At 41.3% G+C, this 14,919-nt stretch overlaps 1 protein-coding gene across 3 annotated transcripts in view; it reads left to right on the top strand.

The window, feature by feature from the left end:
- The window catches only part of LOC139761680 (dipeptidase 1-like), a 317,903-nt gene that overhangs the window by 289,339 nt on the left and 13,645 nt on the right, over window positions 1–14,919 (top strand). For all 3 annotated transcript variants that reach the window (XR_011715590.1, XM_071686010.1, XM_071686011.1), the window contains one exon: window positions 1,404–1,542. Coding sequence is in view for 2 of the 3 variants with exons in the window: in XM_071686010.1 (XP_071542111.1) it covers window positions 1,404–1,542 (139 nt within the window). In the remaining variant the exon portion in view is untranslated. The remainder of the gene's footprint in view (window positions 1–1,403; window positions 1,543–14,919) is intronic.

The raw sequence follows: 14,919 nt of genomic DNA, 5'->3' as shown, positions 1-14,919 counted from the left end.
CATTTTGTAGTGGTAAGAGGGTTTCCCTTTCCTTCTATCCTGTTAAAGTCAGTGTAGGCTTACTTCACATAGGCATGGGCGTGGAAGGTGGGGTAAAAGCCCTTATATATTGTGCTATCCTTACCTCATCCCCTTAATAGAGGACCAAATAGCTTTAAGTTCAGTTCCGATCACCTCGACATGGGTCACTGGACCCCTCTGTTGTCTGTGTCGTCCTCATGTACTCCCATGTATTGTGTGGGCCGCCTCGTGTCCTGTAGCGCCGCTCGTTCTTACCAGATGTACCAGCAAATGTGGGTCATCGTGGCTCCCGTCATCACACGCGTTATCTCTTCCTCAAAGAAGCAATCTGGCGGAGCCTCCAAGTGCTGCATTCCCGCGCAGGGTACATACTTACAATTTTATCTTTGCTTACTACTTATATATTGTGAGAGTGAATGGTGGTGGTGGTGGTCGAGGGGTGAGAGAGAGAGAGAGAGAGAGAGAGAGAGAGAGAGAGAGAGAGAGAGAGAGAGAGAGAGAGAGAGAGAGAGAGAGAGAGAGAGAGAGAGAGAGAGAGAGAGAGAGAGAGAATGTGCTTCACTTCGAACATTTACGACGAGATATTGCCAAAAGCGAGTGAATATTGAGTCTACAATGAACGCGTCGCGTACCATCAAATATTGTCGAGAGAGAGAGAGAGAGAGAGAGAGAGAGAGAGAGAGAGAGAGAGAGAGAGAGAGAGAGAGAGAGAGAGAGAGAGAGAGAGAGAGTCGGTAGCTATCACAACCATCGTTACACAACAGCCCTACGCGCTGAGTCGCATCTTCAACGAGCCAGATATTACCTCTCTTTCTTGAGCCACATCCCCCACTGTCTGATATGAAGATTACATTTGTAGCAGATGAATAGATGATTCCGTTGAGTGGTCTGAGACGCTGCCACGAGTGATCTTAACATGTACTTCAGGTGTTGAGTGGTCTGAGACGCTGCTACGAGTGATCTTAACATGTACTTCAGGTGTTGAGTGGTCTGAGACGCTGCCACGAGTGATCTTAACATGTACTTCAGGTGGAGAGCAGGTGAATGGGACGAGAGTCGGATATAAAGATGATTACCTATTATACGTGATCGCCGTTTCCCTCCCGCATCAGTGAGGTTGTGTCAGGGAACAGGTGAAGAATTTCTCATCCACTTATATATACATACATATACACATAAATATGAATAAAATATGTAATATAAATTCCATTCGACATGCATCTAAGTGGATGAGTGTTATTTTGGGGGGTTAAAATGACACATTTTCTTTTCTACCCCTCATTTTCTATGTACACTCGGGAAAGTCCTATTGAATTATTGTGAGATGGAATGTGTCAGGTACCCTGTGTCATGGAGACTCACTAAACATTTCTCTTCTGCAGGACACCGAAGGGACTGGAGAACGTGTCTAGGTATCCTGAACTCTTCGCTGAGTTACTGAGGGATCCAACTTGGTCCTTACAAGACCTGAAGAAACTGGCTGGCCTCAATCTCCTTCGGGTCTTCACGAGAGTCGAACAGGTAAATGAGGTTGTCTGTTGTTGTTGCTGGTCATGATCATGATTAGCTCTTGGTTTACCCACTGTTGGCTAGTTCTCAGGAGGCAATTAGGTTGTTCGTTTGATAATGGCTGGCCAATAGGCTGACTGCTGGTAGGTTTTAGGGAGGTAGTTTGGTACTGTGACAGCACGCATGTCTTTATATGGTCATATGAAGCATGATGAAACACCCCATCTCTCTCTCTCTCTCTCTCTCTCTCTCTCTCTCTCTCTCTCTCTCTCTCTCTCTCTCTCTCTCTCTCTCTCTCTCTCTCTCTCTCTCTCTCTCAATACCTTCTTCCACAGACGAGCAGAGAAGCGTGTACATCTTCTTAATATCTTTACTAACAAACTTAGGTTTATAACATTCGCTTCAGCTCTTAAAGACTCGGGTGTATTCCTTCTACGATCGAGATAGGACTGATCTGTTCGTAAACACCTACTGGGATAAGAATTCTAAGCCTCTCCCACATGATTCTGATGATGTGTATCATATCATTTCTTAATCCTCTCTTTCCTATGCTTGATTAAGATTACGTCGCTTAACCGGCTCTCACGGGAAATCTTCCTCACTCCGGGAAACATCTTGTTAGCTCTGAGAGGGAATATTGAATTGTAATGAGCGAGATTTAATTTCATAAACTTGAATTTGAATAGTCTACCCTTGCCACCTAAAATTTTCTTTTCCGCGTTTATTTTTCTTCACTACTTCCACCAACCTCCTTGGCATTATACGTAGTGTATCTGGTACCTGAACCTAGCTATCACTCAGGTGTTCACACAAGCACCATGTTTGCAGGAATCTTTTTTTCCACAGGATCGTATTTCTGAGAAAATATTAATAGTCGCCCACGTAGAATTCTAAGATGGCTGTCAGCGAGGGCAGTGAATTAAGGCATTTGCTCACCACGGACTTTCCAGGAACGTAATCTCCAGTAGTTAGCGAGGGACCTTCAGAAATGACAGAGTTGCTCAGCTTGAAGGATGTTGACGTCAATTAACCTTCTTAATGAGGCTATGATCATACACTTTTACTCGCTCCAAACCTCTGATGGATGGCAAATTATCCATGTCTGTGAGGTTCAACTTTGCAAACCATTCAATACTCTAAGTGTGTTAAGTGGAAAACCTCATTAAGCCACACCCTCGTAAAGATAGATTTGGGACTTTTGGCTAAAGGAGGAAGGAATAAGAGTCTTCATCATCGAAAAGTAAGGTGGACGGATGTTGGTATAAGTGTCTGAGAGACCAGGGAAATGTCTTAATGTTGTCTTTAATATAGACAGGTTCTTCGTTCTCGGGCTGACGTGCTGGAACATGGAAATGCTGGTTCCATGAAAAGACAAAGGAATATCGTCGCTGATATTGCAAAAGAGTTATGGCCAAGGTTGTTTACTGACCACTTTAGTATAGTAGTTGACCAATGCTTCCCCAAGATGTCCTTAAGTTTCTGAAGGTCTCTGTTGTGAAGTACTGTTGCCACTGTCATGGACTACTTCCCTATATACGTCTTCTTCTGTCCTTAGCAAACACACACAGTCCTACTTAGACAAAGAATAGGATTTCATGATCTTCTGAGTCCCTGGAAGGTTCTGGATCTTACTTGTATCTGGCATAGCTGTTTATGATGAAGTAGCTGGATCATATCTACGTCTGGTCTGGAAGCACCAGACCCTACTTAGCTGGGTTATGATGCCTACGCCATGATCGATCGTATTCACAAACTGAAGAAGTGATGGTGGAGTTGCCTATTCTTCACATCTTTCATGAAACTGACGATCAAAATTTGAATTGTCGTCCATCACATACACTGAATACCACTGAGTTCAAATAGCAACAGACCACTGGGTCCTAACAAAGATGTTTGTGATTGTGAGGAACAAAAACTTAGCACCAGATGCTACAGAATACACTCCGTCTGTGTTTTGATAAGTGCCAAAGGTTTCGTCCACCTGGGCACCATTGTGTCGAAATGAGTAGAAAGCAAAGAGAAAAAAGAAAAGAAAAGAAAAGATATCAAGGTCTATGTTACAAGTTATCATGGTCTGTGTTATAAGTTTAAACGTTTTGTGGTTATTGGTCACGTGGAACCACATGAAGGACAGTTTTTATCCAAAGAGGAAGACCTATATTCAGATCGTACAGCTAAGAAGACCTGAGTAATGTCAGTTGAGGATTTCAGGGAAATATGTACCAAACATAAGCTTAAGTACCTATTGTAATGTTTCAGCTACTTTAGTTGATGTATCATTTTATAAGCTAACGATCCTGTTGAAAAAAAGTAATACCTTGCCTCATTCGAGGTCAAATGTTTGCCTTTTCATTACTACCAGTGAAATCAAACGAATCCATCCTTACGCAGCTTCGTACATAGATATTATTGAAACTTCAACCGATTTTGACATACTTGTATTACATCACCTCTTAACCTACTATTTTCGAAGCCAAATAGATTCAGTTCGTTTAGTCGGCTCTCATAGCATTTGTTTTCCATGCTGGGAACCATCTTGGCAGCTCGCCTCTACATTCTCTTCATTCGCTCTACATTATTTCTCAAGTAGGATGACCAAAATTAGTCTCAGTGTTCAAGATGGGGATGCACTAGTGAGTTGTGAAGAGTAAGGATCAGTTTACCGAAAACTTACATTCGAAAGTCCTGTCCGTTGATTCAATGATTTCTATTTCGTCCTTTTATTTCAGTGCTTCTGTTCACTGCTTACTTAGCTTGAGGTCTTCAGAGATTATTTCACTCAAGTCCTTTGCCTCATTTACCTTTCATAGCTTAGCAGAATTGAAACTGTAGCTTAACTTTTAATTTTCACTACCGATATGTCAAACTTTGCACGTGTCGATATTGAAATTCATTTGCCACATTTTAGCCCAGACCATCAGTTTGTCTATATCAGTTTGAAGGTGTAGACGTTCTGTCTCTGTTGTAGATCTCTTTCCCAACTTAGCACCGCCAGCGAATTTGGATAACTTACAATGTAACCCATTATAAACATCATTGATACGTATGACAAAGAGAACCGGTCCCAAGACTGAACCCTGTGGTACACCATCAATCACAACTCTTTGTTTACCTCCAGTTAATTTCCTGGCCATCAAAGTGCAACCCCGTCCATACCATCTATACTTTTATCACTAAACCTTTGATGAGGAACTTTATCATATGCTCTCTGAAAAACTGAATAGACAACTTCAACAGATATACTTTCATGCTATGGGCTATGAATTTACCAGTTTTTACAAGAAGAAAAGTTTCAGTGTAGTCAAACACTCGCTACAGATCTAAGGCTAAATCTTTGTGGAAGGCAAGATGTATATCCCGCGCCCTTTCTAATGGGCATCTTGTTAAGATAGTTATATTACTGACGGACTAAACTTGCTAAAGTAACTTCTTTAATAGACTGGCTGGATCAGCGAGCCTGAATGTAGCTGGTGTGGCATCATCTTTCCCGGGTTTTCCTCTCTGTGATGCGTGGATATCGAGCTCAGAACATGCTATTGGAAATGTATCTCCTTCCAGGTGAGCCTTGATCGCTCCGATCATATTGTACGGGTGTCATATCACAGTCCTGCTGTACAGTCTGACACAGCGACCAAGGGTGATACCTAAATTGGTGTTCCACAACATCTCCAATACCTGTTATTGTCAGAGGTGTTCAGGCATTGGGAGTCTTGGCATATTCAATTGACGTGTGAGATGTATAACATGGTGTCCCCAGGTCAGAGGGCGAGGCCTTTTTATAACATTTTCAGCTGTTTTGGTGTGATTCTCGTATTATGCATTTCGCTACACTTCTCCAAAGACGTTGCACTCAGCAAAGACCTTTTATTTTTGTCTCATTTTCTACCTCTGAGTTACTGAACATAATGATATAACACTGGTAGCATTTTGCTTTATTCTTGATCAATGTCTCTTGAAAGACCATTATTTTCATCCAGTCTTCCTGGATCAAACACTGATGGACTGAAACATGGGAAAATTCACTACAGTACTAATGTACTCAATAGACTTTGGATCATAAGAATTTTGTGGGTGATTTCAGACCTTTATTATCGTCCAGCTGACGAAGACATCACTTATTCCACTATATATAAACGGTATGAGTCCTAGTGGGTATTCCACACTCTCTAATAGGATTCAATTAAGTTCATGGTGTCCATCCAGTACGATCATTCCTCCAGAGTCCTCTAGGTCTCACGAGATCTCCACATCATCCAGTTGACTCCAGCATCATCGTCCCTGGCTCAGCTCCCTCCACCTGACATATACATCCTCCTCCTTCACGCACAGTTACCTCACTGTCAGGGGAGGAATGTAGTAGCAACTGGTACACTAAATTGCCTCTACTTCCTCTTCATCTGTGGTCTATGCGCCTCGACCTTAACACTCTCGTAGTCATAATCACCCGGCTCGTGTGTTCTGGTGGCTATGATGTTGAGGGAAGCTCTAGCAGTTTGAACGTAGGATGTGTGGTGGTGTGTCGTATGTAATGGGATATGTGGTGGTGTGTTGTATGTAATGGGAAATGTGTGGTATTTACAACGCCAGAGGTGTAGTGGTGCTTGTAGAGGGAAGGTGTGGCAGATATAAAGCTATAGTGTAGTGGTGATGATAACTTGTAGAGGGAAGGTGTGGCAGATATAAAGCTATAGTGTGGTGGTGATGATAACTTGTAGAGGGAAGGTGTGGCAGATATAAAGCTATAGTGTAGTGGTGATGATAACGTGTAGAGGGAAGTTGTGAGTGTTATAGTGCAAGAAACGTAGTAGTTTTGGTGCATTTAAGGAGTGTTGTAGCAGTCATAACGCAAGAGGTGTCAGTTGATGGTGAATGTAGAGGAAGGTTGTAGTAGGTATAACACAAGATGAGTCAGGTTGTGGTGAATGTAGAGGGAGGTTGTTGTGGTCATAACACAATTTGATGTTAACCATTATATACAAATATCATATACATTATATACCAATATCATATGTATCATATACATTATTTACAAATAGCATATGCATTATATACATAATATATAAATATCATATACATTTCAAACACTATATACATTATATAAAAATATCATATAAATTATATACATTACATACAAATATCTTCTTACTAACTACATGCACAATATACTGAGGTTGGGTATTCTCCTTCATGTACAGAGATCTTCAGCACCTCACTCTCAGGTACCTAGATTAGCCCACGAGCTAATGCACTTTCCTTGCGTGTGGCCGGTACCTCACACAAGCAGATTATCACGGCCATACGAGACTGCTCTGGGTAAGCAGTGAGGGCCAGTGCCAGGAGACGAGATGAGAGAGGACCATAGTAACGAATAATACCACCTCCATCATCACACCCAACGAACCTATACTACTACACTCCAATCTATTATGTCTTATATACATCGCTGACGTAATGAAAATGACAAAGAATGTCATAAGACAAGCTAGAAAGGATAGAATATTATGGTAAAAGTGCAGGGTTTAGAATATCAGTTTCGATACTATTAAGTACGTACGAACTGACCTAAAAGGCTTTCAGACTTAATACTTCAGTCTGTTTATATAGAATAAGATGTAATTCGATATCATCTTATAATACAACAGCTATCTTAAGTATCAAGATGGCTGTATTCAAACTTTTTGAACTAAAGAACCGAAATTACCCATTCTACCTCTGGTGTCTGTATAACTATGGGAGTAAGTGAAGCCAAAAAAAAAAGGAATAGAAGTCTCTTATGTGCTGAGCACATCAGTACATGTCATTCTCCTCATTTAGCTACTACCGTTCAGCAGAAATTATTGTCATTTGCCACATGTGAGCCAAATGTGTCTCTTTCCTTGTGTTAGCTTGCCATTGCAGACGTTCGATCATTGTTGCAGCTGTTTTACATACTGGCTTAACGACTTCTTTGAGATTCTCTGTTTAAAGCATAGACTGTTGTTAATGCTAGTGATATTGTATCTGAAAGAGATGTGGTCCCCAAGACTGATCCTTGTGGCACATCACTTGACACGCCTAACCATTCTGAGGCTTCTGTATTAGCACAACACTATGTACACCCAAGTAGTATTCTTCACTATAAAGTACAACATTATTTCTGCCATGGACTTCACTTTTACTGCTAATGTTTGATGTAAGACTTTATCCAATGCTTTTTGAGAATCGAAGTATAAACCATCAACTGCCTAACTTGTTTATCTTGATTATATCATGTAGGAAATCAAACAGATTTATAAGGTATGAAAGATATTGTCGACAGCCATTCTGCCAATTTCTGAAGCGGTAATGACCTGAATGATTTTAGTCTTTCCTCCACTAATGATGGTTTTCAGCTAAGTGGGTGATACTCTGCGGACAGAGAATTATTAATGTTACTACTACTTCTTTTTCTAATAATCGTTGTTAAAATGACAAAGTTCCAAGTATGTTTGTAGCTTTCTAGTACTAATGACTTACTGAAAAAGAATAATTAATGAATTTAAAACTTTAATTAATATGATCTTCAGCTACTTTCATTGTTTTGTATAAGAGTTAACGAGACCTGCCGTTTTCTTTACTTCATTTCATCTACTGTTGATGGCATAACTTGAGTGTGTATGTCAGTATGTTGGAGAATGTTCCCCTCCGTGGACACAAGAACTCCATATTTGTAGAAAAAATCTCTATACTCGATATCTGGCCAATATCAAGAGATATCAGCTGCATCATATCTTCCTCTTAGAGTGTCTAACTCTGAAGTTTTGTGTCCTATTACAAGTACTTTATAAAATATTCTAATAAGCGACTGAGAATTAGAAAGGGAGATGGCCCTTCTCTACTGGAGGCTGAGTATTGTAATCAACATGCATGAGCAGACTCACTGAATAGCCTACAAAAATTGGACAATACTCATATAGTCCAGATGTAGGTCGTAGTGTTCAAGCATATCAGACGACTGGCAAAAAGTGTATGAAGTTAAGAACCTCCTTCTAACACAAGTTAACTGGCCAAGATTATCAGGCGAGGACGCCTCACGAAGACAAGGGTTCCTGGTCCCCGATCTTTGGGGAGTTGCTCCTCAAAGCAAAGTGTTGTTAGTGTTGGTTCTAAGCTCATAAACAAGATGACGATTATAACGTTGATGGTTCTTCAGTCAACCTTTCCTTGTGTATTTTCTCGGTACCAACATGACATGAGATGTGTGTTGTAGTGGTTGGTACTCTCCTAAACATCCCCCATACCACATCAACTGTATCATCTCGTGATCCAGATTCAATTATTATTATCATTTTACAGCAAATACTAACATACACCAGGAATATATATATATATATATATATATATATATATATATATATTATCCCTGGGGATAGGGGATTAAGAATACTTCCCACGTATTCCCTGCGTGTCGTAGAAGGCGACTAAAAGGGAAGGGAGCTTGGGGCTGGAAATCCTCCCCTCTCGTTTTTTTTTTTTAAATTTTCCAAAAGAAGGAACAGAGGGGGCCAGTTGAGGATATTCCAAAAAAGGCCCAGTCCTCTGTTCTTAGCGCTACCTCGCTAACGCGGGAAATGGCGAATAGTTTAGAAGAAAAGAATATATATATATATATATATATATATATATATATATATATATATATATATATATATATATATATATATATATATATATATATATATATATATATATATATATATATATATATATATATATATATGTATATATATATTTTTTTTTTTTTTCTTTCATACTATTCGCCATTTCCCGCGATAGCGAGGTAGCGTTAAGAACAGAGGACTGGGCCTTTGAGGGAATATCCTCACCTGGCCCTCTTCTCTGTTCCTTCTTTTGGAAAATTAAAAAAAAAAAAAAAAAAAACGAGAGGGGAGGATTTCCAGCCCCCCGCTCCCTTCCCTTTTAGTCGCCTTCTACGACACGCAGGGAATACGTGGGAAGTATTCTTTCTCCCCTATCCCCAGATATATATATATCTGTATATATATATATATATATATCATCAACTTCAGTGAAGGGCGAAAATGGGGAGGTGATAACAAGTAGTGGTGATGTGAGAAGGAGATGGAATGAGTATTTTGAAGGTTTGTTGAATGTGTCTGATGACAGAGTGGCAGATATAGGGTGTTTGGGTCGAGGTGGTGTGCAAAGTGAGAGGGTTAGGGAAAATGATTTGGTAAACAGAGAAGAGGTAGTAAAAGCTTTGCGGAAGATGAAAGCCGGCAAGGCAGCAGGTTTGGATGGTATTGCTGTGGAATTTATTAAAAAAGGGGGTGACTGTATTGTTGACTGGTTGGTAAGGTTATTTAATGTATGTATGACTCATGGTGAGGTGCCTGAGGATTGGCGGAATGCGTGCATAGTGCCATTGTACAAAGGCAAAGGGGATAAGAGTGAGTGCTCAAATTACAGAGGTATAAGTTTGTTGAGTATTCCTGGTAAATTATATGGGAGGGTATTGATTGAGAGGGTGAAGGCATGTACAGAGCATCAGATTGGGGAAGAGCAGTGTGGTTTCAGAAGTTGTAGAGGATGTGTGGATCAGGTGTTTGCTTTGAAGAATGTATGTGAGAAATACTTAGAAAAGCAAATGGATTTGTATGTAGCATTTATGGATCTGGAGAAGGCATATGATAGAGTTGATAGAGATGCTCTGTGGAAGGTATTAAGAATATATGGTGTGGGAGGCAAGTTGTTAGAAGCAGTGAAAAGTTTTTATCGAGGATGTAAGGCATGTGTACGTGTAGGAAGAGAGGAAAGTGATTGGTTCTCAGTGAATGTAGGTTTGCGGCAGGGGTGTGTGATGTCTCCATGGTTGTTTAATTTGTTTATGGATGGGGTTGTTAGGGAGGTAAATGCAAGAGTCTTGGAAAGAGGGGCAAGTATGAAGTCTGTTGGGGATGAGAGAGCTTGGGAAGTGAGTCAGTTGTTGTTCGCTGATGATACAGCGCTGGTGGCGGATTCATGTGAGAAACTGCAGAAGCTGGTGACGGAGTTTGGTAAAGTGTGTGGAAGAAGAAAGTTAAGAGTAAATGTGAATAAGAGCAAGGTTATTAGGTACAGTAGGGTTGAGGGTCAAGTCAATTGGGAGGTGAGTTTGAATGGTGAAAAACTGGAGGAAGTGAAGTGTTTTAGATATCTGGGAGTGGATCTGTCAGCGGATGGAACCATGGAAGCGGAAGTGGATCATAGGGTGGGGGAGGGGGCGAAAATTTTGGGAGCCTTGAAAAATGTGTGGAAGTCGAGAACATTATCCCGGAAAGCAAAAATGGGTATGTTTGAAGGAATAGTAGTTCCAACAATGTTGTATGGTTGCGAGGCGTGGGCTATGGATAGAGTTGTGCGCAGGAGGATGGATGTGCTGGAAATGAGATGTTTGAGGACAATGTGTGGTGTGAGGTGGTTTGATCGAGTAAGTAACGTAAGGGTAAGAGAGATGTGTGGAAATAAAAAGAGCGTGGTTGAGAGAGCAGAAGAGGGTGTTTTAAAATGGTTTGGGCACATGGAGAGAATGAGTGAGGAAAGATTGACCAAGAGGATATATGTGTCGGAGGTGGAGGGAACGAGGAGAAGAGGGAGACCAAATTGGAGGTGGAAAGATGGAGTGAAAAAGATTTTGTGTGATCGGGGCCTGAACATGCAGGAGGGTGAAAGGAGGGCAAGGAATAGAGTGAATTGGAGCGATGTGGTATACAGGGGTTGACGTGCTGTCAGTGGATTGAATCAAGGCATGTGAAGCGTCCGGGGTAAACCATGGAAAGCTGTGTAGGTATGTATATTTGTGTGTGTGGACGTGTGTATGTACATGTGTATGGGGGGGGTTGGGCCATTTCTTTCGTCTGTTTCCTTGCGCTACCTCGCAAACGCGGGAGACAGCGACAAAGTATAAAAAAAAAAAAAAAAAAAAAAAAAAAAATCATCAACGTTAATTGGAATACCAGCAACGGAAGTGGTAAGGGCCTGACAAATCTAATCAGAGGACGGTGAAAATAGTTAAAAAAAAAGTCAAGTTAAGGGTTTGACCTCTCTACTCACTCAGTCACGAACTACAGGAAGAGTGCCACACGAACACCAAATCCCCACCCAGATATCATCACCAACTTAGTTTGACATCCATGGTTGACATCCTTTTAGGTAAGACTTTTAATCGTGTAGAGGGTTGCCTCTCAACCAACGACTCATAGCTTGGTGTTTCGGTGACTTTCTTCATTTCTGACCTTCCACAGATTAGAAAGAAAATGCTCCATAAGTTCCTGCGTGAAATATTACTAGCGAACATCAAGTCACATGATATAGATTGTGATCCTGTTGGAAATCTGAGTGACACTGGACGTAAACAAGACTCATGACTAAAAGGCAAATCCCAGGATGGTTAGACGTATTAAGTGGCGTAGCTCAAGGATCAGTCTTTGGACCAGTTCTGTTTCTGATATATATGTTAATGATATAAATGATGGTTGACGTTGTAATCTATCAAAATATGCAGATTCAACTATGCTGCGAAGGAAAGCTATAACTAAAAACGTTCGTTTACATCCGTAAATTGACATTAGACATATTATTAAGATGTAAATGATTTTTAGTATTGATAAGAGCAAGTCTCACTCATCGAAAGGTAAAAACGAAAAGACAAGTTGGATGGATTTCGACGGATTCCTGAAGGAATGTTTACTATACAGGATAATGCATTACCCTTACTGACAGATGGGGTCAGCTTCTACATCTGATCGGTCTACTATGGCACGACCTACAGGTTAAAAAGGGATAAAGAGGAGCCATGTACGTCATGTGAAGGGTTGAAAACGCCACTTATAGAGTGTGAGGACGAGGGAGTTACTTCGATACTATGAAAGAAGTGAAAGAGGACTAAACATACTGAGGGATAAGGGTATTCAAAGTGTTTATACAAGTGTGTGTTTGATGAACAAGGAAGGCACTCACCTCGTCAGCAACACAATGCGAGGTCTAGGGCCACTTCAACAACTCATTCGTTCCTGTGGCTCAAAAAGGCATCGGCCCAGAGCCTCGTGAGACACAATGAGCCAGAGATACTTAATGAGACCATCTCATACCATGAGAAAAAAAAAGAAGAAGAAATAATCATAAGACTATCGTAACTCACCTTCCTCCTCTCGCCATAGCTTAACCAGGCCAACTCCTTCCCTCGTACCACCGACGCATTCATAACTTCCACAGCTCCCCAAAGCCTCCTTATCCCGAGGTTACTACGGCAATAGCCTCAATATACAGGCCAGATGCTGCTGTGACCAGGACTGGAGGTTGAGATAATGTTAATAGAGCCCCGCAAGTTGCCAGGGGTCACCAGCAGAGTTAACATCCGGTAATATACAAGGAGACAGCGAGGTAACGGGAAGACGTTCGTGAAAGCTGTATAGCGCAGGTGTGGATACACTTCTGGACACTTTAGATGAAAATACTGCGACGTGTGCCTTGGAAAAGGGGGTAAAAGAAAATGGAGATGTCTCTCCACACAGGAGGGTGCTCTTTGAACTCAGAGAGAGAGAGAGAGAGAGAGAGAGAGAGAGAGAGAGAGAGAGAGAGAGAGAGAAGACTTGCACTGACATGACACGAAGCTAGCTGGTGCACGCGCCATAAACCACGCCACACACACACACACACACACACACACACACACACACACACACACACACAAACACACACATACAGAAGACGTGTAACATAAGACATCCAGTTAGAGACAAGCACCAGGAGACACACACACACACACATGCAACAGACAATACACCATAAAGCAAGCACCACAATACATGCACCATAACAGACACAACACAAGATACGCACCATAACATACGGTTGGCAGAACAAACCCCACCACTAGGAGACATACAACGCAATACATACACCACATGACACTTCTTATAAGACACATGAACCTCCCCTCCAACAGACGACAGAGAAACACATCACAACACATGCACTGAAATAAAGGCGCCTACGTCAATCACAAGGGATATTCAAAGACATATACCTCACCACATGGCATATAACACCACATACGTATCGAAAAGGCACCCAAAGTCATGCACCACATGATACATAACACAACATATGTATCGAAAAGGCACCCAAAGTCACACCACATGATACATAACACCACATATGTATCGAAAAGGTACCCAAAGTCACACCACATAACACATAACACCACATATGTATCGAAAAGGGACCCAAAGTCACACCACATAACACATAACATCATATACGTATCGAAAAGGCACCTAAAGTCACACCACATGACACATAACACCACATTTGTATCGAAAAGGCACCCAAGTCGCACCACATGACACATAACACAACATATGCATCGAAAAGGCACCCAAAGTCATACCACATGATACATAACACCACATATATATCGATAAGGCACCTAAAGTCACACAACATGACACATAACACCACATTTGTATCGAAAAGGCACCGAAAGTCACACAACATGACACATAACACCACATATGTATCGAAAAGGCACCCAAAGTCACACCACATGACACATAACACCACATATGTATCGAAAAGGCACCCAAAGTCACACCACATGATACATAACACCACATATGTATCGAATAGGCACCCAAAGTCATGCACCACATGATACATAACACAACATATGTATTGAAAAGGCACCCAAAGTCACACCACATGTCACATAACACCACATATGTATCGAAAAGGCACCCAAAGTCACACCACATGACACATAACACCACATATATATCGAAAAGGCACCGAAAGTCATGCAACACATGATACATAACAACACATATGTGTCGAAAAGGCACCCAAAGTCGCACCACATGACACATAACACCACATATGTATCGAAAAGGTACCCAAAGTCACACCACATGACACATAACACCACATATGTATCGAAAAGGCACCCAAAGTCATGCACCACATGATACATAACACCACATATGTATCGAAAAGGCACCCAAAGTCACACCACATGATACATAACACCACATATGTATCAAGAAGGCACCCAAAGTCACACCACATGGCACATAACACCACATATGTATCGAAAAGGCACCCAAAGTCATGCACCACATAATACACTCACTAAAAAACACACACCACACAACACACATCGCAACACACGCCTCACAAAACCCCCAGCAACACAGCTCACCATGAAACACACCACATGACACTCGCCTGAGAACACTGATCACATGACACACACACGATCGTCCATCCCACCAGAATACACAACCAGAAGTCAAGCGCAATGAAAAAAAGGAACCAATTGGCATATCTACAGAGATGCTCGCCATACAACACAGAAAACGTACACTATGGAAC

This window comes from Panulirus ornatus, chromosome 41 (assembly GCF_036320965.1).
Source record: "Panulirus ornatus isolate Po-2019 chromosome 41, ASM3632096v1, whole genome shotgun sequence".
In the NCBI taxonomy this organism is placed as follows: domain Eukaryota; kingdom Metazoa; phylum Arthropoda; class Malacostraca; order Decapoda; family Palinuridae; genus Panulirus; species Panulirus ornatus.
This window is presented reverse-complemented; position numbering and strand designations above follow the sequence as displayed.